At 45.0% G+C, this 22,297-nt stretch overlaps 2 protein-coding genes across 6 annotated transcripts in view; both read left to right on the plus strand.

Annotated features, from left to right (window-relative positions):
• The window catches only part of LOC146178826 (uncharacterized), a 76,274-nt gene extending 68,249 nt beyond the window's left edge, over nt 1-8,025 (plus strand). The window contains exons 6-8 of one of the 5 annotated variants that reach the window (XM_084578570.1): nt 848-1,013; nt 2,393-2,504; nt 7,678-8,019. In XM_084578570.1, coding sequence (XP_084434696.1) covers nt 848-1,013; nt 2,393-2,501 — 275 coding nt within the window. In that variant the 3' untranslated portion in view covers nt 2,502-2,504; nt 7,678-8,019. Of the gene's footprint in view, nt 1-847; nt 1,014-2,392; nt 2,505-7,677 lie in introns of those variants that run through there. The other 4 variants (XM_084578571.1, XR_014700659.1, XM_084578573.1 and 1 more) reach the window with 4 other exon arrangements.
• On the plus strand, nt 6,410-15,891 carry LOC146178827 (uncharacterized). Its single transcript, XM_084580044.1, has 3 exons — nt 6,410-6,432; nt 7,678-7,715; nt 14,458-15,891. Exons 1-3 carry the CDS (start codon nt 6,410-6,412, stop codon nt 15,210-15,212), a joined length of 816 nt encoding a protein of 271 aa, XP_084436170.1. The 3' UTR covers nt 15,213-15,891.
• Nucleotides 15,892-22,297: the final 6,406 nt, after the last annotated feature.

A 22,297-nucleotide genomic window follows, 5' to 3' on the forward strand; every position in this document is an offset into this window, starting at 1 on the left:
TTGTACTGCAGCAAAACCTCTAACTTCAGCACAGTTTTGGTCAGTGCACTTTAATGTGATGGCTCAGAATGCACCTTTAACACTTTGAGGGTCGCATTTATAAAAAAGAAAATCTTTCCCTGATGGTCAGATTACTTATTGCAGATTTTGAAAGTATGAAATGAGTAAAGTTGGGGAAAAGTTGTAAAAAAAATATTAGGAACCGTATTTTGGAGTCAACATTGCCTGATACTGCAAACTCAGGAAACTCAGTAAACAAGGAGAGTGGGAATACCTCGTGAGCATTGATGATAAGCTAATAGCAGCCCCAACAAGGATGGAAATCAGCTTCTGTGGCCCCTGAACCAGAGTGACCATAAAGATTAAAATCATGTTTCACACCCCTCTGTTGCGATGAGGTGGGGAAGCTGAAATCGCTCAAAGCAGTTGCCGCAGGCCGGCCGATACAGTGCAGCTAGGAATCAGTTCCGTTTGTCCCCTGCACTGAAGCGCCCATAAAGATAGAAATCAAGTTTTGTGTGCCTCCGTTGTGATCACGTGGGGGGACCGAAACCAGGAAAGGGCATTGCCCCTGACCGGCCGACACGCTGCAGCTAGGAGTCAGTTCTGTTTATCCTCGCAAGAAGGCAGCGCAATAAACTTCGAACGCTTCTTGTAAGTCCTAGGAGGTGGCCTCCCGGTGAGTATGCATCGACATTAGGGCGCAAATTTTAAACGGAGGATCGAAACTGTTCCCGTACAGCAAAGACATTGCAGGACGAAAACCATCACTGTATATTTACGGCAAAAACCCTCAAAGGGTTAACAATGTTTGCTGCTTGTGGAGTAATTGGGTTTTCCCATGCAGGCTCAAGCTTGGGTGAAATTCATCGAGTCGTGTTGACAGTGGATGGAGAAGAGTGTATTTATACAACAACATTGGAGAAGGCAATGGCACTTCTTCTAGGGGCATTCTTTGTGTTCAACATCTCCTATCCGGCCGGCTGCGCTCTCACTATGGAGTTTTTGCAGAGGTGAATGAGTTTAAAGTAATAGGAGAGATCTCTTCGTCAGGAGTTTTACCAGTCACAAATTTATTCAAGTAATAAGTATATTATTAAAGGTACAGCACTTTGGCTTGTAGGAAAAGATATAATTTCATCTGCAGTTTTCAGGCATTTTCCTCTGTGCTGTGGCTTCGTATGTGCTGGATTCCACAGAACAAGGTGCACAATTTAAATATTGAAATGTTTACAGTTACAGCTTATTTGCATTAACCTTGGTCTCAGTGAAATTGTGTGATGTCATTTGCTGAAGAGCCTTAGTTTGGTAGCATCTGCGGCTTCGTTTTTGTGTTGTGTCCGGCTGCGTTAAGTAGACTAACTTTGCAGATAATTATCTCAGCAAGATGGCGATCTTGAATATTGTACATTGGGGCATGTGATGGCTATGAAAATTGTTGCATCTTAGCTCATATATTTAGTGCATTTTTCAGTCACTTGAATATTTAAGAACATTTAATATTTAAGGTAATGCTATTATGGAATCATGTACATTCTATTCACTCTGCTGAGTGGAAAGCATTCAATATGTTAGTGAGACGTAAGTCTAATTTACTTGACTCCAGGTCCAGTGCAATAACTAGTGCATGTAACCACTGGGAACTTCCTCAGTTTCCATCCTGTGTTAGTTAGTCAGCAATTAGGGCTTGCACAGTACTAATATAAAAAGGTTCTGTTTCATTGTCATCACTCGTGATGATGTGTAGAGGCTGCTTAATTGTTTTGGCTTCATTTTGGTGTCAGTTTGGTCTTTTAACCTAACTGTAACCTGCTGCTGAAGAAGGTATTGGCCTCTGTTCCTCTTGAAGAATGTATAGTAGCAAATATGGATAGCACAAAAATAGTGTCGAAAATTTCTGCCCCCACGATATTGCAAATCTATGTCTTGAGCATGCGCTGCCTCATAGAAGGTGATGGATTATATAAACATTCAGAATGGCATTACAGATAGCTGGTGCCAAATATACAGTCATAGTTTGTAACATTTTAATCGAGTGTTGATTACTTGGATAAGAATCATTGTTTGCTTCATTCTTTTTGGTTATTCTTGTTTTATCATTAATTTCGAAGTCATTTCTTGCCTAAGTATCTTCCATATACTCTTTTCAACTGACTTGAATTTGTGCAATTCCTTTTCATTCTTGCTGTCCTTTCTCTATAAGCTTCTATCCACCGCTTAATAAAAGTTTAAACACCATACTAATCAGTACATATGTTGTTACTATGTGTTGTAACTACCGGGTGCATATATGTTTCTTCTTTCTTTTTTCCCCCCACACTGCTTTCTAATGCTTCGTTGTCCTGAGAGTAAGTAATCAAATGAATTCAACTTATTTTACTGTTTTTTCCAGGTACTTTGGGGAAATAAATCCTACCAAGGGGAAAGGGAAAGGCCATGTGGCATTGCGCCAACGCACAAAGATTGCGCCGAGGTTGCTGAGCCTGCTTCACGCACTTTGACTAGTAAGTTGACCTTTCCACCTCACACACGAAATTCCAAACGATAATGCGCCCTCTACCAGGCTCCCTTTTGATGCCCGCTCCACTGTTCCCATCTTAGCATCCTCATTAAGGAAAAGTACACGTGCCCTCATTCCCCCGTGTACATTCCCCCTCCCTCATAACTTAACGAGATTGGAGGAGGTTTCTCTTAGAAGGATAAGAGCTGCGGTGGCCGTTACCCCGTTGGTAACATGCCGATGGGAATCTCAAGCAGACATCGGACCAACCACCCACTTAGGGCATGGGCCACTTAGGGCATCGGACCATGCCCTAAGTGTTCCACGCCAGCTGCAGAAGTGGATGTTCGCCACCTGCTGTGGACTTGTGCAGGGACAAGGGCATCAAGGGCACAGATTCTGCAGGAAGTGGCTGTCCAGATGGCAAGAAGGGAAGAAGGGAAGAAGACTTCTCTAAATGGCTCACTGACAACGATTAGAGCGGGAGCCTGCTCTGGTCTTTACGGAAAATAATTTACATGAGTTTCTATAATATACCTTATGGCAAGTTTGCGTTACAAAAAAAAGAAAAAATTTTGACCTTTTAATTGGTCGCAGTCACCGCTGTCTGGCTTGTGTTACTGTGGTGGCTTATAGCTGTGTCTAGAAATAATCTACCCAGTGCACTGGGATTTTCTCTACTCATGGGACTTCACGAAGAGTATTTCAGCAAAGTTTGTTTCAGAGCAGGTGGTTGGTTAATGGTTTATGGTGGAATTCTTTTTAGCGCAGAACACAAGGGGGAAATGACAGACAGCACCTGTCTTGTCCCTCTTATATGTTGCGATAGAAAGGATTTCACCTTAAAATACATTAAGCGCTAGTTAAAAGCACAGGCTGGTCAGTATGCCGGGAATGATGCCCCATTTAGTATTGAATAGCTAAGCTACAATACATCAAAAATAATTTAATTTTGGATTGAATATTTCTATGTGAGAATAAGACAAAGATATATTTTGGTGTCATTCGATATTAGTTGTGGTAGTCAGAGTACTGAGTAGAAAACACTTTTGCTATGATTATTTTAGGCAACTTATGAATTTTCAACCATTGCTGTTCGGCTTTCTCAGACTTGAATCGGGTTATGTGCAAAATCACTGAATCTGTTAGTCGCTGGCCAAAAAATTCTGACCCTTGATTTTCAAACGTGCTTAATAATTGGGAGCTCTTTGTGGCACTTCGACAGTATTCATATACATTATTATATAAGCATCTGAAATTCAGGCTCATTATTACTAATTGTTAAATTTTTCGGATCTCGTTCACATTCACTGCAGTGTCACTGCCAATAGCCAAGCCTCCGTTAATATGTGTGGTGCAATGTCATCAATAAAAATATAATCAAACAATGCGAAGTTCAAGTGAGAAAGGAGCCTCTAGGAAGCAAGGCTAATATCCTCAAAGATGAGGGGGGGGGGGGGGGTCAGTACGCACATGCAGTTGCAAGCTCGTACAGTTTTTGGATGTCTGCTGCCAAAACATGCACTAGTCGAGGTTGCAGAACTTACCTGTGCAGAGTTATTCCTGAATACAGCAAAAAATCTAACTTGGCCTTCAAGGGACATGAGAAATTGTTCAAATTATTCAATCACTCTAAAAAAAACTGCCAAAAAGCATTTGCATCACTGTCATTTTTTGTAATTAACGCTAGGAATATTGTTGAAAACTGTGCAACGACAATGATTTATCGCTGTTTCGTTATGTGCATTGATTTGCACACACTGTCGGGTCTGTCGAAGGTGCGATCCAAAACGGAATGGAGGCAGGAATGGAGGCACGCGCGGGTCACCTTCATCCCAAAACCGGGCAAGAAACTCTCAATCGAGAATCTGCGGCCCATCTCCCTCACTTCTTGCATCGGAAAGCTAATGGAAGATGTCATCCTTCAGTTCAGTTCAGTCGTTCAGTCATGTCCGACTCATGGACCATATCACGTCACGCTTTCCGGTCTCTCACTATCTTCCTAACATCACATAACTTCATCTGCAGCGCCTCGAGGATGCCATCTAACAACCGCGTTTGCTGCCTACCCCTTCTCCGGTGACCCTCAACTTTTCCCAACATCAAATCTTTCTCCAGCGACTCCTCTCTTCTCATCAGATGACCAAAGTAGCTGAGCTTTAACTTTAGAATTTGACCCTCCAATGAGCAGTCAGGGTTTATGGTCGACAATATAGACTGATTTGATCTTCTGGCAGTCCAAGGAACTCTCAAGAGTCTCCGCCAGCACCACAATTCAAACGCCTCAATTCTTCGGCGGTCAGCCTTCTTCACAGCCCACTCTCGCATCCATACATCACAACTGGAAAGACCATAGCACGAGTTATACGGATCTTGGTTGGCAGTCTAATGTCTGTGCTCTTTACTAGGCGGTCAAGGCTAGCCATGGCTCTCTTTCCCAGAAGCAGGCGTCTCCTAATTTCATGGCTGCAGTCTCCTTCCGGGGTAATCTTGGAGCCCAAGAAGAGAAAATCTGTCACAGCTTCCACGTTTGTCCCTTGATGCTCCAGGACTTGATAGGGCAAGACGCCATGATCTTTGTCTTTTTAATGTTAAGTTTTAGCCCAAACTTCTCACTGTCTTCTCGTGCGTGCATCAGAAGTCTCTTGAGTTCCACTTCACTTCCTACCATTAAAGTGGTATCATCTGCGTATCTTAACAGACTGCAAAATTACGCGGAAAATCATGAGTTCCTCCACGGCCTTTTTCGCAGTGGACACAGTAGCAATGGTGCCTTTTCACAGCTGGCCCCGCCACATTTTGAGGGTGCTTCAGAGCAGAAACTGAAACTACTATGCTGTGAAGCATCCTAAAAACTTGGTACTTTAAGAAAGTCACAGTGCTAGGCTCGTTTTCATGTCTAGAATTCGCCTGAGAACATGCATTTGCCCACGACATGCGGTGGTACAGCCACCGAACGCTTGTTGTTGCCTGTTGTTTGTGTGAAAAATTTCTTGTGAGACATTCTAGCATCTGAATGAGCACAAAACTGCTGACCTCTTCTTCCATCATAGCAGCAATTGATGTTAATGTAAAGCAATTTTTCTCTATAAGGTTTGATTTTTTGGTCATTTTCATGGTCCCTTGCAAGTCTAAAAGATCGGTCATCGACTGTATATGGTCTTGCAACTGTCACGAATGCGTTCTTTCGAAAGGATCCATTTATTAACGTGAAAGCGTTATTTTGCTATATTCACAGATCTTTGTCCGCAGACTGTGTCCGCAGAACATGTCCGCGAAATTGTGTCTGCAGCAGTTGTTAGTAATTGTGAAGTGGAGGTTAATGAGGGGTGTGAATCAATAGAAGGTGAAGTATTGTTGCTGCAGAGAAAACAATTAGGCCAATAAGTTAATTAGGTAAATAATTAGAACTTGTTCACAGGAAAAGAAAGGTGCAGTATCTGCCACACTTGTTCGGTGGACACCTGAACCACACTGTAAGGGAAGGGAGTAAAGTGGAAGTGAAAGCGGAAAGAGAGAAACGGGTGTGTAGACATCAAGGATTTGAGGGAAGTAGAACCAAAAAAGGGCATAGGAAGGGATTGGCACGCAAATTTGAAAGTACCAAAGACTAAAATGGGCAAACAAGTGAATTAAGCTACTGGAAGCAACCAGAAGCAACCAACTGCAGCATCCGTGCTTTCACATTACTCCAATGCAGATTCTGCAGTACTCTTTAATTTTCTGTCCGAGTTGGCCACTTGAGTGATGTGTTTCTAGTGTCTTCACTTACATACCTGCTCTCAAAAGACTGTGCCTAAATCAGAGCATACTCAATGCCGCTGTAGTAAAATTTCAGCCTCGACAAATTTTGATGTTCAGTTCAGTTCAGTTTATTACCTTAAAAGTCCTCCGTTGGGGCATTACATAATGGGTGGGATCTTATACAAACAGTAAGTGTAATGGTAAGTAATTATTGACAAAAGTGGTCAGATACAATTTGCAGAAACGAAGATGGGCAAGTAGTAGCAGAGATTTCGTGGGGAAGGCCATTCCAGTCTGTGGCGGTTCGGAAGAAGAATGAAGCAGTGAAGGTGGTGGTCCGGGCGCGCGGGCGCGCAACATGAAGCTTATGGCTGGTTCGATAAGCTAGCGTGCTGCTGCTGTGATGCAGGGTGCTTGATTAAGGGACGAAAAAAAGAACTTGTGATACAATGAAAGGCTGGAAATGCGACGCCGGCATAAAAGTGTTGATAAACCGGATTCTGCTTTTAGAGATGAAATGCTGATGTTATACGAATATGATGCATGAATTAATCTTACAGCGCTGTTTTGAACTGATTCTAACGCGTTTGAGAGATATGCTTGATGCGGATTCCAGATGGGCGATGCGTATTCGAGTTTCAGCCGAACAAGTGATTTATATGCTAGTAGCTTTACATGTTCCTTTACAGTTCTTCACAGTTCTAGGCGTGTGTTAACAATTGTGTAAGGGTTACACCTAAGTATTTGTAAGACTGCACCAGTTCTAGGCGTGTGTTAACAATTGTGTGTGCCTGCCTTGAGGTACAGAAAATTACAACTTTAAGCATTCACGTCCTTTATTCTGTTAATTGAGCAAAAGAAAACTTACCAATAAAGTGCAGTAACTATTTTTTCTTCATATGGGAAACATATAGGTAATCTGAATGGTTATGGTACGCATAAATAAAGTAAGGAAATAACATCTTTTCTTATGGCAGCACAAAATTCAGGCTGGGCCGTTATCGTAACTTATGTGGTTCGTCTGGGAATTCAAATTGCTTATCTCCTGCTTCTTTTGGAAGTAAGGGCCCAGAAAAGTGAACTTGGGAAAATGCAACATAGACCTCTGCCTCTCACAATGCACGGGAAGAGGCAGGATAGAATTCATGTTCATGACAGAGTGAAACAGAGTTCATAAATAGGAGGTAGCAAGATGGGTGTTATGTTCTATTTTCAGAAAGTAGTATTTTAATTTGGTTACTAACTGTAATGGTGCCAACAGAATTCTGCTGTATCACTACGTTTGCTTACATTTTTCGCATTTGGAATTAGCGTCAGCCTTCAATTTTTTTATCAGTGGGGCATGTTTATTATGGTTCCTTGTTGTGCGATTTTTTAAATATCCTTAATATGACCCTTGTCTCTAATCTTAATATACGTCATATCTTTTCCAGGTACCATGGACCTCTGAGGAAACACCAATGGCAACAGAGTGAGCCATAAGTTCAAAATCTTTTTTTGTTAATTTGCAGAGCATTTTGAAGAATAAATGTCCTACTAAATGTGCAGATTTTTGTTATTTCTTTAATGAAGTTATTTCATAACTGCAATTGAAGCTTGACAACAGTAACACAGTAACAAAGGATACAAGCAAGCTGATGGGCCTCTGCCATTGTGTAAGACCTTGACAAAAATTAAAAAGAGTTAGTCCAAGTGACCAACAGAAACAAAGCTAAACTTTCTCTTGAAGTTCGATTTCTGACTTCCTCAAAGTCAAGCTTAAATTTGGCTGGAGCAAAATCTCAGCCCCTTATAACCGAGGCTAATGTGAACTTTATCTCTACTACAGTATTTCTCAAATGGAGGTCTGCACACCCGAGGTGTCCCCCAAAGTGATTTTCAGGTTTCACATAAGCCACACACACACAAAAAAAAAAGGAAAGGTTGCACGAGACCTCTGTCCTGGTTAGACACAATTTTGAAGGTTCCAAGTGTATTGCATGGATTATAATAGCTATGTGTCCCTGTGGGGCATGGTGCTTGCAGAGTGCCATCGCTCTTTCTGTGTCCTACCTTCAGGACCCTTGAAGAGGAGGCCATATCATACGTTTGGTTCAAAGCACGGAGGTTTAAAGCTGACTTTATTTTCTCAAAGAGAAAAAATCACGCGAAGAGTGTGGAACCGGAGCGCACGTGAGAGAATGTCCGCAGCGTCTTTTGATGCAGGCATCGATGCAACACGAGCTCTGGATTCACTGCAGGACGGTGCTGCAATGCAAAGCATCTCAGTTGTCCGAAGAGTGAACGGCGTGGTGGTGTTGGGAGGAGTCTAATCGTTTCTTCCGACATGCTTACCGGGGCCGACACATTGCCTCTTCCCCACGTCCTCTGCAGGCCATGATGCGCTGGTTTATTAAGTTATGATGCGCATTCTTTTTAGAGGCCAGTTTAGCCTTGATGCGTTCTCAGTTCCGCAACCAGCTCAGTCTGCCCAATATTCCAGCTCACCACACCCACCCAATTTCAAGGAGTCTCCCACTACTCCCACTGGTCCGCATGGGGTCCCCAGCACATCCATGGTTGAGGACCACTGCTCTACAGGACTGTAGGTGGATTGTAGGAAAGTCATCAACTGTGGTGCTGTGTAAATGTATCTGCAAACAGGAATGCTTAAATGACACAACTACGAGCCTAAATGACACGGTACTGCACTGTGAAAACATGTCAGGTCACCGTATAGACAGCATATGCATTTCAGATTGAAAAAAGAAGTGCTTAAATGGAGTAATACTCTACAGCACGACAATTCAATTGACAATGAACCATTAAAAATGACAATGCACTGTACTTAGAATGAAAACACTCTGGGCCATCTTGTTATTAAGTGACAGTGTTGTCAGCAACCAACAGAAACTGGCATGGTACTGAAAAGAAGTCTTTATTGGGCTGACTTTGCACCCTCAATCAACTAAGCAACTCGGCTGTGCCAATAGCAGCAAAGATGCTCACTGGTCATCGAACTAGGAATGCCCACTGGTTTCGGTAGCACTCAATTTAAATTCGGCTAAGAAACATCAAGATAAGTCTGGGACGATATGGAAACAGTTGTTTTTTGCTGCAATCACTTGGGAAAAATCTGGGCGCATCTCACGCTACAAAGTGATAAAGCTGCATTTCAAGACACCGAGCATGAACAAACAAAGAGCATAAGATTGTTTCATCACTGCGATAATTGTTTATGCTGGTGGCTTTTGAAAAGAATTAATAAAAATCTTAGTGGTTCGTGGCAATATTATCAACCTAATTGTATTTCACGTTGACAAATAAGACATCGAATCAACCAAAAATTGTCATTTGAAAATGAAAGTGATTGCATTGACAGTCTGATGCTTGGAAATAGAGCTGCCAGGATCGTTCTCGTCATTTTGATGTTTTTTTTTTATTATTTACCAATGGATAGGCATAGTGATGAGGGCTGACACTAGGTGTCCTTACAAATTGGGTGCCTCTACTGACCATCAAATAATGGTTTCAAACTTCTGCTTGTATTTTGCATGCTTCAGCGAATGGATGTGAGCTGCTTGGCATGCTTTAATGCCCATGGTACTTCCCAGGTTTGCTTGGCTTGGCTTTGCAGACTGCAGCACTCTTCATATTTGTATCATGGAAAATTTAAATCAGTTTTTGTTACTCAGGTACAAGTCTGATACCAATAAATTTGAACAGCAGAGTGAGCATATAGAGGTGTACTGTTCCTGTTGGCATTTCTTTTTGTCACTATACAGTGTAATCCACCGATAACGATGCCAGATATAATGACATATCGCTTAATAAGATCAAGTTCTTGCGATTTATTAGTTTTTCCATTGATCCTATGTAATGATAAGCCATATATAACCGATTATAGGGGGATATTGGATACTATATGATAGCTTTCTGGCTGCCCAGATGATGTTTAACACGAAAATTTGTCTGAATGTTTGTTAAAAAGTAAAATACAGTCGACCGATTTTTCGGACTCTCAACGGACCACGAAAATGTCCGAAAAATCGGGCAGTCCGAAAAAACAAATGTGCACCAAAAAAGCTCTATTTATTGCCTATTCTTCATTTTGAGGCCGGAAAAAGTCATGAATGCTTTTCTGCACCACGCTTCGCTTCCATGCTAACAGGTCCGCCTGAATTAAGCTTGCATCAGCTCAGCTTGCGTCGGCTGCGCTGCTGATCGTCGTCGTCGCTTTCAGACTCCACAAGCACTTCGTGAATAATTTCTGCATTTGTAAACCCAGCGCACAGTTCCAACTCGTGGTCCACGTCTGTGAACTCTCAAAACGAGACGGCTGATGGAATTTTGACACTAGCAGTGCGAAGGTCGTGAATGAGCTGCTCACTGCCTGACAGCTGCTCGACAACGCTCTCCTCGTCCAAGGCAGCCGACTTTTGTCATTCTGCACAAATCCCGCGTGGCGGAAGCAATTGCGCAGCGTTGTGGGTGCCATCGACTTCCACGCATCAGCGAGTATACTAAGTGCTCCAAGCAAATCGACAGAGCAGGTTTTCCCACTGTCGAGGCACACCACCACCGCTACCAACCACTGGATCACAACACCGACTTTGTTGAGTGCCTTCTCGGTGCCACGTTGCACACAGAAAAAATAAAAAAAAACTCCTTATAAAATCCGGAAACAGCTTCTTGAAGAACTGAAGCCGATTCAATTAAATGCAAGCCACAGTAGCGACAGAACATAGTTCTCGCATCAGCACGACCGTGGCTTGGCCTACTCACTATGCTCGGCTAACACGCAGAGGAACAGGCAGTCGAAGCGATCAAGCTAAAAGAAAAAAAAAAGCACACTCCGGTGGGAAGCAGCAACTTCCCGGAAACGAAAGCTGCTAGGCAAATAGTATAGCCTCGATCCAGCGTCAGTTTAGCTGAGGAGCGGCACGCAAGGCCAGCATCGGTTTCGAGGCTATCGAAGGAAAAAGTAAACAAACAAGATGGCGGCGACGCCCCAGTTGGCCCGGCTGATGCTTGGAATGTTCGAAAAATCGAATAGCCCTCCTTAGAGTGTCCGAAATTTTGAGCAGCGTAATACATTGACTTTATAAGGTATGTCCTGGGGCCGGGAAAATGTCCGAAAAATCAAGCATGTCTGAAAAATTGGGTGTCCGAAAAATCGGTCATCGACTGTACTAAGAAGAAAATGACGTGGAAACTGCACACAGGCTGAAAACACACCAGCTTGGAAATATTTGTGAAGAGTCTTTACATGCAGTTAGGAAATGAGTGCTATCATCATTTCAATCGCTGCCATCACCATGCAAAGGTGCGGCTACTGTCGTCGCCATCACCCGATTGTGTGTTCATGGATGATGGCGCCGACGAAGGCGATAGCTCTCGAGGTGAAACCGTGCAAAAAAAATATGAGCATTCGCACGCTGTGATTTTAACATTCAGCAAGGCTGAGTATGTCCTGTAGTTCATACAGTTGCTTTTCATGCGAAAGGACTGCTTCCCGCGTGCTCATTAGTGGTAGCGATGCTCGCAGCAGTTGTCAAGCTTCAGCTGCCACTCAAGCAAGTGCGAATTTCCGACTTTTTTAAAGGTATACTGAATTTAAAAAATGCTGCCGAGATTTCCAGCTCAGATGGTAGCTGTCGCATTGGGAGTGACCAAAACAATCCACTTTATGAAAAGAAATGAGTGGAAATTAAATATTTTAATGAATATTTCTCAAATCGCCGCACCTAGTGGGCTCCTGTGAAAGCTGACAAAACCAGATATCACGTCACAACTACCCCATTGCGGTCGGTCGCACCTGTTCATTTTTTCTTTCTCCCGTGGCACTAACAAAATGCAGGGATGGACGTGCTTTTTTTTTCCTTTTCTTTTTGTGCTGCTCGTGTTCCTGCGCACAATTCATCGTTCCCTCCCAGCGTGTAAACAATTGTCCGCAATACGCGCCCTCCATATGCGTCCCCCTCGACCTCCCTCGTGCGTAGCATTCCACGCTTCACAGCATTGTGCACGGTGCGACGCGAGGGAACCGAAACTATGTGTAGCCGGTCAACCAACTTCAGGTGCGGAGGCGGCAGCAGCGGGATCGCGGGGCCTTGACGTTGCTGAGGGTAGTTGTGACATCACACCCGCCGGCTCACAGTCGGGAGCGCACTGCCTCTGAACCGGAGGCCACTCAGAAAACGTCAAAAATACAGCTATCTGCTCAAAACTAACCCGAATTATGTGTCTGTTCTAGTGTAATCATGTCTTAAGAATGCAAATGTGGTGCTTTCTCAATATTCATGATATTTGTTAAGTATACCTTTAAGCATGCTCAAGTTGTTTTGGGCTGTTTATCTATCTTGTAGTAAAGGATTTGAACGATTGTTCGCATTGTTTGACCTATTCACTCATCATTACTAAGTAGGCAAGTCTACAGGCATGGGAAAATAAGTGGTTTTCCTTTTTGTTTATTTTGTCTCAGTCCAGATATAACAAGAATTGGTAATAACGATTGGATTTCTTGATTTTCTCAGTATTGTTATAAGTGGACTGCACTGTAGTACATTGATCGAAAGGGACCAGATGGCTAAATGTGCTGAACAGGACTTGTTCACGTCCCTCTCATGAGCAGCCAGCGTCTGTGCTTTATTTTGGGGACATTTTCTTTTCTGTGAAGTGATCTTTCATGCAGATGTCAGAACACATGGTGGCCCTTATGTCAACCCATTTGTCTCACAGATCCAGCATTCGTGTATCAAAACTTTTTGGGGCAATGCAGGGCAATGCAGACAACACTTCTCAAGTGTACGCCACGCACTGTGCCGAACCGGCTGCTGATTGAAGAACTGCAACTCCGAATGCATCGAAGCGATGTTGGCGTGGAACTTGCGGCGAAATCAGTCTATTGGAACACGAGTAGAATAGCTTTTATATGTTGTTGTTGTAATTCCTAGTCGTAGATGACTGCGTGCAGAGGAAGCCCATAGCAGACATTTTATAAGCTCAAGGCTCGCTGGCTTAACCACTCTAGCTCGACTGTTAAATGCCTCGTGCTTGGTTGTGCAGACAGATACAATACTATCACTTGGTAGGGATACATTGTCGGGATACAGTTCATTACTTATTGAATGACAAGGATGTTTGTGTTGATCTCCCTCTTTGTGTCCTCGCTTTGTGTCGTGCTCAACCCTGTTTTTTTTAATGGGCCTTGCCTTTTATCGAGCAGCTCGTTAAAATCCCACCAGTCAAAGCGGCCTGTGTTTCACCAGGACTTGACCGCCGAAGTATTGACGGTGTCTGCCGCACTCACGTGTCTGGCTTTATTTTGCACACACTGTGAGCCGCGTCAAACTCAGACAGATTGAGGTACTGCTGAGTCAGTCTAAAAACAGGTTAAGTAAAATGTCTCATTCGGACTGATAGTGGCCAGGAAAAGGTCCAAAAGTACCGAAGTCGAGTTATGTTATGGGCCTTCTCAGAAAATAACCAGAAAGTAGCTAAGGCTCCGAGCTTGCAATTTTAGGAAATCATGAAGATTAGGGAACATTTGGTATGTTTTCTAATGTTCCGAATGTCTCTTGCAAAACAAAGTTTCAGCCTTTAATGTCAACACATCTGGCCAATGTTTTCTTACAAGCAAGAACTATCATATGACCTCAATTGCTGCTCTCGTCTGAGCACAAACATGATTAGTAAAGGTGGCTATAAGAAATTTAGGATGCAATCCTATATGCGCTCGGTGGAGTGGTCACATAGTTGTGGCTTCCGCTTTTAATATATGCTGACAGTGTTTTATTATGAGCTGATAAAGAACAAGTGGTTTACTGTTCATAGTGGATGTTTTGAGGATGAAGGGAGACTCACTATGCTTTACGTTTCGGGTAAATAAAAGGGGTTTGATGATACTCAAGTGAACCGCTGATAAAGGGCTTCCAATACAAGGTCAGCAGCTATCTAGCACCTAAGACTATGAGTGATGGTTCACTGGGATCACCTACAAGTATTGAAAATGGGTTACAAGGTGCAATGACTAATGGTGAAGACTGTCTCGCATGAGAACCACATTAATAAATGTAGCTTCACGCATCATTGCCTCTGGCTGTGAATGCAGGAAATCCTTTGATGACTGGGCATATTTAGCAAGATTGGATGCGTATTACAAACACCGTCGAACGGTGTTTTTCATTGATTCGGGTAGTGTTTTTTGTTTCTAATGCTGCTTGACATTGCAGTTGGAGATGCAGCATCCTGTCCTGTAGACAGTCTGACAAGTCTTCCGTCGAGCTCGAAGGTGGATGCCACTGAGCACGCTGGAGCAGCGGCCGTGACGAAGCAGAAGGAGCTGCACCCATCATGTGCGGAGAAGAGCGCTCCCCCAAAAAAGAAACGCAACTGTGCGTCAAGGCGGCGATTGTTCGGCTGCGACTTCTGTCCATACACCTCGAATAAGTCGGGACGAGTGAGGCGACACATGATGACTCACACTGGACAGAAGCCATTTAAATGTGAAGAGTGCTTTGCTACGTTTAGGGATATAGGGACTTTACGGGTTCATTTGCGAATCCACACCGGAGAAAAGCCTTACAAGTGCAGCTTGTGCCCTTTTCAATTTACCCACAGTTACTCGCTAAGTGTGCACACTCGTAGACACATGAACGGGCAGTTTCACAATTGTGACATGTGCTCATATGTGGGCAAAACAAGCAGCTCATTGGCTCGTCACATGCAAAAACATGAACCTGTTTCATGTCCTTTTTGTTCACATGTCTGCTTCGGGAACAACGAGCTCGTAGACCATATAAACAACAGTCACCCGAGGAACTTGAGAGGTCGCGCCTCACGTGCCAGTACTACGCCACCTCCTGAGACCACTGAAGCAGGAGGTACACCTCAGTCACCTGCTTCAGTCTCCAGCTACTCGGACGATATGCGCGATGCTCAGTACTCCGATTCAGTCTCGTTTTCGGATGATACAGATGATGCATAAAGAATAATTGAAATTCATATATGCTCCATAAATGGCATGCATCAGGTGAGCATCACAAAGAAATTGTAGGAGACGTAATGGAGACCATAAGCGAAGCATGAAAGCCATTTGAATTTCCACATATTTCTTCAATCTGATTGAAGTAATGTCAAGTACTTAGCGAAATCTCCCAACATGGAGAATTAGTATGATGGAATATGGAGTAATGTTAAATGATTAGAAAATCTCCCAATGTGAAGAATTTGTATGATCGAGTACGGAGTGATGTTAAACATTTAGTGAAATCTCCCTATTTGGAGAACTTGTAAGATAGAGAAATCACAAATTATGTCCACCTAAGCACAGCTATGCACACGTACAAAATAAAGCTATATAGCTTTCATGGAAACTTCATATCTAAAGCAAATTCGACATAATCTGGCGATAAATCGGGGACCAATGCAGATGCAGCCGTGGTGTGATTGATAAAGGTCATGTGACACATGCGCATTAGCATGATGCAACTTGTTGGACATTACTGAGTATGCTTTGTAGGTATGTCCAGCTATGCTGGCAGTGATGTACTGCACAATTTGTTCCTTTTTAAATGAAAAGGCTATACTAGAAAATTAGCAGTGGTACCACTGAAATACCTGTTATATACTTTTTTTTGCTTGGCACATGCTTTCACTTCGAGACGCAACATCAACATGCATCTGGAACCTTAATTGACTGCTAGTATACTTTTGGCGGACTGCTAGTGCATGTCATTGCAACCCGATTGATGTCCAGAAGTTTCCGGAGTTTCTTTCAAATAAATGTTTCTGCGGTCTTTTGTATGGTGTCAGTTATTGTTTTCGGGCTTAAATGTCACTGCTTGCGCTATGCCAGATTGGTGCCAGTGGGCAGTTGCACAGTTTACCCAAGTTTATGTTCTCACTGCTGCGCACACACTCAGATTGTGGGTGTGGTAATTTTGGATGTTGACGATATGCTCGTGTGATCTCGAACTCACACAATCAATGTAACACATTTCACCATCTTGGCCAAATGCTCCTGACTTATATAGTGCAGACAACACTTTCCTGTTAATGAGGTTCTTGAGCCAAGGTGCCACCCAGCAAATGAAACTCCTTCAGTTTGTTTCTGGCCAACAGAAATGCTGAAAGGGGGCACACAGCGAAAACAGTAAAGGAGCTATTAAAAGGATGCACATCATGCCGCTTTACAATGCAATTTTAGCACCAAGCCACCAGAGAGGTCGGACGTGTCGGTCACACACAACGAGCTCCATCATGCAATGTTTCGATTGCGCCTTGCCCAGATCGGGCCTTCTGGGAAACCGCTCGACTGCGCAGCGAGCGCCACTTTCCTCACAGCTTTGACTTCGTGATTCTTACCGCTATGCTCAGATGTCTATCCCCACAGCGTCAGCAAACTCTCCCATCGTCAACTCCTTGTCTGATGTAAAACTGGAAGATGCTGATTGAACAAGCAACCAGAATCAAGGATGGATTATCTCTTACCTGGGCCACCAGAACCTGCCCACTGCCCCACGGCCAAACATTGATCTCTATATCAAGGCCGCCAAATTGCTACCCGCCTCATTGCCAATGGCACAATGTTGTACCACATCCCGCCTTTGCCATGGCGACTAGCCTCCCCCCTACAGTCGAACTCTATGCCTCCACCCCAAGGCAGGTATTAAGATTGCCTCTAAAACTAATGCAGTGTCCAAAATTGATGCAATGTTGACATACTCTGCCTTCGCCCCAAGGCCCATACCAAGTTCTCCATCACCAACTCCTTGCAATGTCTGTTGTAGAGCTGGTGTACTCCATATGCTGGCACATTGCCACACCCTCCAATTCCTCCTAGGGAGTCATGCATTGAGTTTGCTCTGGACTCCGCACCGACAAAATCATGTAAGACCTGATAATACACCAAGTGACCATTTTGATGGCAAATGATGGGCTCAGCTGAAATCTAGCTGATCACCATGGTACCATGGTACTGCGCAAGTGTTTTTCCATCGCACTGCATTTCACTCCTACCTGCACCCTCTAAAGGCTCGCAAATTCAAAAATTGCTGCTCGTGTGGACCCCGTGCCTACACTTGCCCTGAAAAATCTCCAATCCAGTGCTCTACCTGTTAGAGAACTGAATTCGGCTCACGAAACTGTCTCTTGCTCACCCTGGTGTTTCCACTGCAGTGGAGAGCGTCCCACTTTCACTCTCCTCAGTGTCCGGTACAACAAAATGACCAAGCTTGGTCACGACAAAATACGAGCAACATCTGTGTCACCGGAATGAACTGCTTCCCACAATCAATCTCCACTCCCATCAACATCAACCAACCCTCCCCACCAGCCCAGTACATTTACAGATGCTCTCTCGGCAACACCCACATATGTGGTCCACAGTATGTGCCTGCAACCTTCCAAGTACTGTTTCCAATAAGTCTCTTCAGGCAGCCCCTTTGACCCTTCCAGCAGAGGCAATTGCTTTGCATTGGCAGTGCTGGGGATTTGAACCCCCTGTCATCTGCAGCACCTGCCTCTCCATCCCAGCCAAGAGTACCCTTGAACAAGGTAACCCCAGCAGGGAAGCCAGCTGTGAAACAAACCTTCATAATACTCCCTCCTCACTCTCGCACCGTGCCACCCTTCTTGATTGCTTCAGCGCTTGTGAAAAACATTGTTACCCTCACTGAATGTGTCACAACTACCGAAACAATGCCAAGCAACATGATGTTCGTCAAACTCTTCGTCTTTCGCATTAAATCTAGTGCTTGGGGGTGACCTGTTGCTATTGACAGGCCGTGCTCCTTTCCAAAAATAAATTACTAAACTAGGCATGCATCATAACATACGTACATAGGAAAAACAGTAACACTGCATGGGGTGTAGTTTGGCTGTTTATTCGCAAATTTCCATTTGCATCATTTTTCAAACACTTCTGTTAATGAATTCATTGCACGCACGCTCAGAATTTAATTAGCGTCAAGTATTGGATTTTCATTCTGATCATTTGAACCATAGTGTCTAGCAACCGGGAATTAGGGAAATTTCATTGCACCGGGAAAAATCGGGGAAATGTCAATGAAACCATGAAAAATTTCGCAACGTCGGGAAAAATGACACGATATATTCTGAGGGCATTTTCATTTTAAGCTGGCACACAGCAAGTATGCTATTCATGTATATTGTGTGTGTGTGTGGGTGTGGGTGTGGGTGTGTGGTCTGGACTGAGCGCACGACCCCCACCGCGGCCGGGCCGCAAGGCGCGATATATTACTTTGACGCCAGCGCATGGCTGAGCTGCCACAATAGAAAATAGAACTACGCACGTCAGTTGGGCACTCAATTTTGTGTCGAATCGACGGAACGCATCAAGAGGACCACAGGAATACCAGTTTTTCCGAGGTGGGACTTTGTTTCCAATTTTTTTCGGACTTTGCGGTGGACTACGTGCTGAAGCTAGGCCTAACGTGGCCTAGCGTCTCGCGGCGCCCTGGGATCGCGGCGGCCCCGTCGGGGACCCACCCCTAGCCTCGTGAAGCTGACTAAAGCTTAAAAAAATGGAAATTGTCGAAGGAACGCCGGTAGATCCGGAGGAATTTCAAGTGCCTGGCCAATGGTATACCACCAAGAAGAAGAAATATGTGCCGCTCGAGAAGACCGTGCAACAAGTTGAGAAGCAGCGAGCTGCTGAGAAGAATGCTGGAAGAAAAATGGCTGCGAAATCGGTGGAAAAGCAGCATGCTCGCCTACCCGATGGCGCCGAGAAAATCATGTTGAGGCCACGTGGCGGCCTCGTGCGTCTGCTAAAGTTTGGCAACGCAATCTTGGCTGACGCAATAATCGTGGCAGCTGGTATCCACCCAGGCGAGGCCGGGGAGGACGTCATTTCGACGAATATTAAGCAGCACTCGACCCTCGTGGCAACTACAAGCGCCGAAAGGAAGAGACGCTACGCGAGCCTAACCCACCTCGTGTTCGAGGGGGAGAAGATTGAATTGACTGCCTACGTGGCGACGCCGGAAGATTGCGGCAAGGGCGTGGTACATGACGTGCCACTTACTTATACTGACGAGATCATCATGGAGATGCTGAGAATCCACGGCAACCCGCCAGTTTTGGGTGTGCGGAGACTCGGCAAAAATTCCAGAACTGTACTAATTCTCTTTGAAGAGAGAGAAGTACCACGATGGGTTCGCCTGACTCCGATGGCGCAGCGGTGTCAACTTTACCGCAAAAAATATGAGGTTTGCAATGCATGCGGAAGACTCGGTCACAGGGAGGACGTCTGTCCGGACCCGAGCAACCTCAAGTGCAGAAGCTGCGGAATGGAGAGGCCACCGCAAGGTCACCAATGCGAGACAAAATGCCAGCTATGCGGCAAGGGCCACCTGCTTGGTGACCGAAAATGTAAGGAAATGTTCAGGACTCCGTACGAGGTGAAGAAGAAGCAATGGGAGCGAAAAGTCAAGGATAAGCCAGCGCACGACGACAACAGAGGGCGACCGAAAGTCAAGCAAGAAGGAGGAGGAGACTTCCGCGTTAGAGAAGACTCCTTCCCAAGTTTGGAATCCACCGCTAACGAGACGCCACCGCAGCAGCGAGGGCGTTCCAGTTCTCGGTCCATGGGACGCTCCAGGTCTGGGTCCAGGAGACGGTCGAGTTCGAGGGACGCGGCCAACACATGGACCAAGCGGAACGCCAGCGGAGACCAGAAAAATGTAAGCTTCAACAGCGGGGCCTCCCAGGCTAAACCTAGGAAAGATAAGAAAGGCGAGGAAGTCGAAATTCTTAAAAAAGAAATTGAGGAGCTTAAGGGGGTGATTAAAAAGCTAACGCAAAATCAAAATTCGAAACAGCATGCGGAAAAGCAAGGGCCTCCCACTCCCGCGAAGCAGCTGCCACCTGCTCAGCCAGTCGCCCCGCCACAAGCGGCGCCACCGGCGAAAGGGGATGAGCAAATGGCGACTGAGGCGTCTCGCCCGCCCCCGGTGAAGCGCAAAATTAATGAAACCGACCCGTTTCAAGCCCTCGAAAATAGGCTTGACGAAAAATTGAATTCATTCATGAGCCAAATGACCCAATTCATGAACCAAATTCAGAGCCAGGTACAGGCACTTGCAGGGGAAGTGCAAAGAGTTCGAACTGAACTCGTAGCCGTCAACACGTGGCAGCAGAATGTCGAGCAAACGCTAACCCAGCTGCAAAATGGCCAGGTGCGTAAATGAAAACCAAATTTGGCAGTGGAACTGTCGCGGCTTCCAGCGCAAGAGAGCGCTACTGCAGCAATACCTTCCACTCATAACTGAGACCCCCCTCGCAATCGCCCTTCAGGAAACAGGGAAGGGAGCCAAACTAATGGGATACCAGGTGTTCAACAGCGACAGAGGCGTGAAATCGACGGTGGCGACCTTTGTCAAGCGCAATGTAGCGGTGATAGAACACGATTTGAATTCGAGAGATATCGAGAACGTATTTCTCGAGATATTAACGGGACGAAAGAAGGATCCCAGTCTATTCCTTCTTAACCTTTATAGCTCACCCAAGCAAAAGAAAATTAGATTTAGGGCCCTTATGCGCAAAGCCATCAAGGCGGCCGGGAATAATCCCTTGCTGATTGTTGGTGACTTTAACGCCAGACATCAAGAATGGGGCTATGCTTTACAGGACCCCAAAGGTAGGCAGCTATGGGAGGACACGCACGAGCTAGGTCTCACCCTCCATACGGATCCCGATCATCCAACGAGGACGGGTAACAGCGTATGTGCGGACACATCCCCAGACCTGACATTTTCAAAAAACTTACAGGGTTTAGACTGGCAAAATTCTGAGCAAAATTTTGGCAGTGACCATTTCATTATCGTTTCGGTCCTCAAAGAGGGCGTCAAGACGCACAGGGCGTGCCAACCGGCCGTTACAGAATGGGATCAATTTAGAGAAATCAGGGCAACCGCGCAATTAGAACGAATTGAGAACATTGAGGAATGGACGGAGGCACTCAAACGCCACGTTGGTGAGGCGATAAAGACGCTGGTAGGAGAGGACGCTCCTGGTATAGCAGATAGCCGACTGCTCCACATGTGGGACGCTAAACAAAGCATGGAACGCAGGCTGAAGAAACAAAAGTGGAACAAGAATCTTAGAAGACGAATCGCGAGGCATAACAAGGAAATTGAAAGCTACGCGATCAAATTGTGCGAACAAAACTGGCTCAGCAGATGCGACGAAATGGAGGGAGGCATGAATCTCTCCAAAACGTGGGGCATGCTCCGGCATCTGCTGGACCCAACAAATTCAAAAACTCAATCGGGAATAAGATTGGCAAAAGTCAGGCACGCCTTTGAAGGTGACGATGCGGCGTTTATGAATAAGTTAGTAAAAACGTACGTTGCAGACAACCAGCGTTCCCCACTCCCGAGCTACGGTGGCACGCCCAATGAGGCGCTTGACGCCCCCATCACGGAGGCAGAGGTAAGGGCGGAAATTGTAAGACTAAAAACTAAATCAGCCCCGGGCCCCGATGGGATCACCAATAAAATGCTAAGGAATCTAGACGATGACTATATTAGTCTACTAACGGAATTCATTGGAAAAGTTTGGGAAACGAGCCAGTTGCCAGATCAGTGGAAAACGGCAAACATAATACTAATACCCAAACCGGGAAAGCCCCCGCAATTGGAAAATTTGAGACCGATTTCCCTAACCTCATGCGTAGGGAAGTTGCTGAAGCACGTAATACAGACGAGATTAACGTGCTTCATGGAGCAAAACAACCTGTGGCCGCATGAAATGGTCGGTTTCCGACCACACTTGTGCACGCAGGACGTAATGCTCCGACTAAAGCATGATATCATAGACTCGCGATCGAGAGACGCCAAAGTGATCCTGGGCCTAGACCTCACCAAGGCCTTCGACAATGTCAGGCACGAGGCTATTCTCGAAGGGCTCGAAGTGCTCGGAGTAGGGGAGAGAACGTACAACTACATAAAAGACTTCTTATCGGGCAGAAAAGCCTGCATGATATTTCAAAATTTAGAATCTCCTACGATAGAGTTAGGAAGCAAAGGCACACCGCAGGGCTCAGTG

The sequence above is a fragment of the Amblyomma maculatum genome, chromosome 9 (assembly GCF_055883805.1).
Source record: "Amblyomma maculatum isolate TAMU_Amacu chromosome 9, ASM5588380v1, whole genome shotgun sequence".
Lineage (NCBI taxonomy): Eukaryota > Metazoa > Arthropoda > Arachnida > Ixodida > Ixodidae > Amblyomma > Amblyomma maculatum.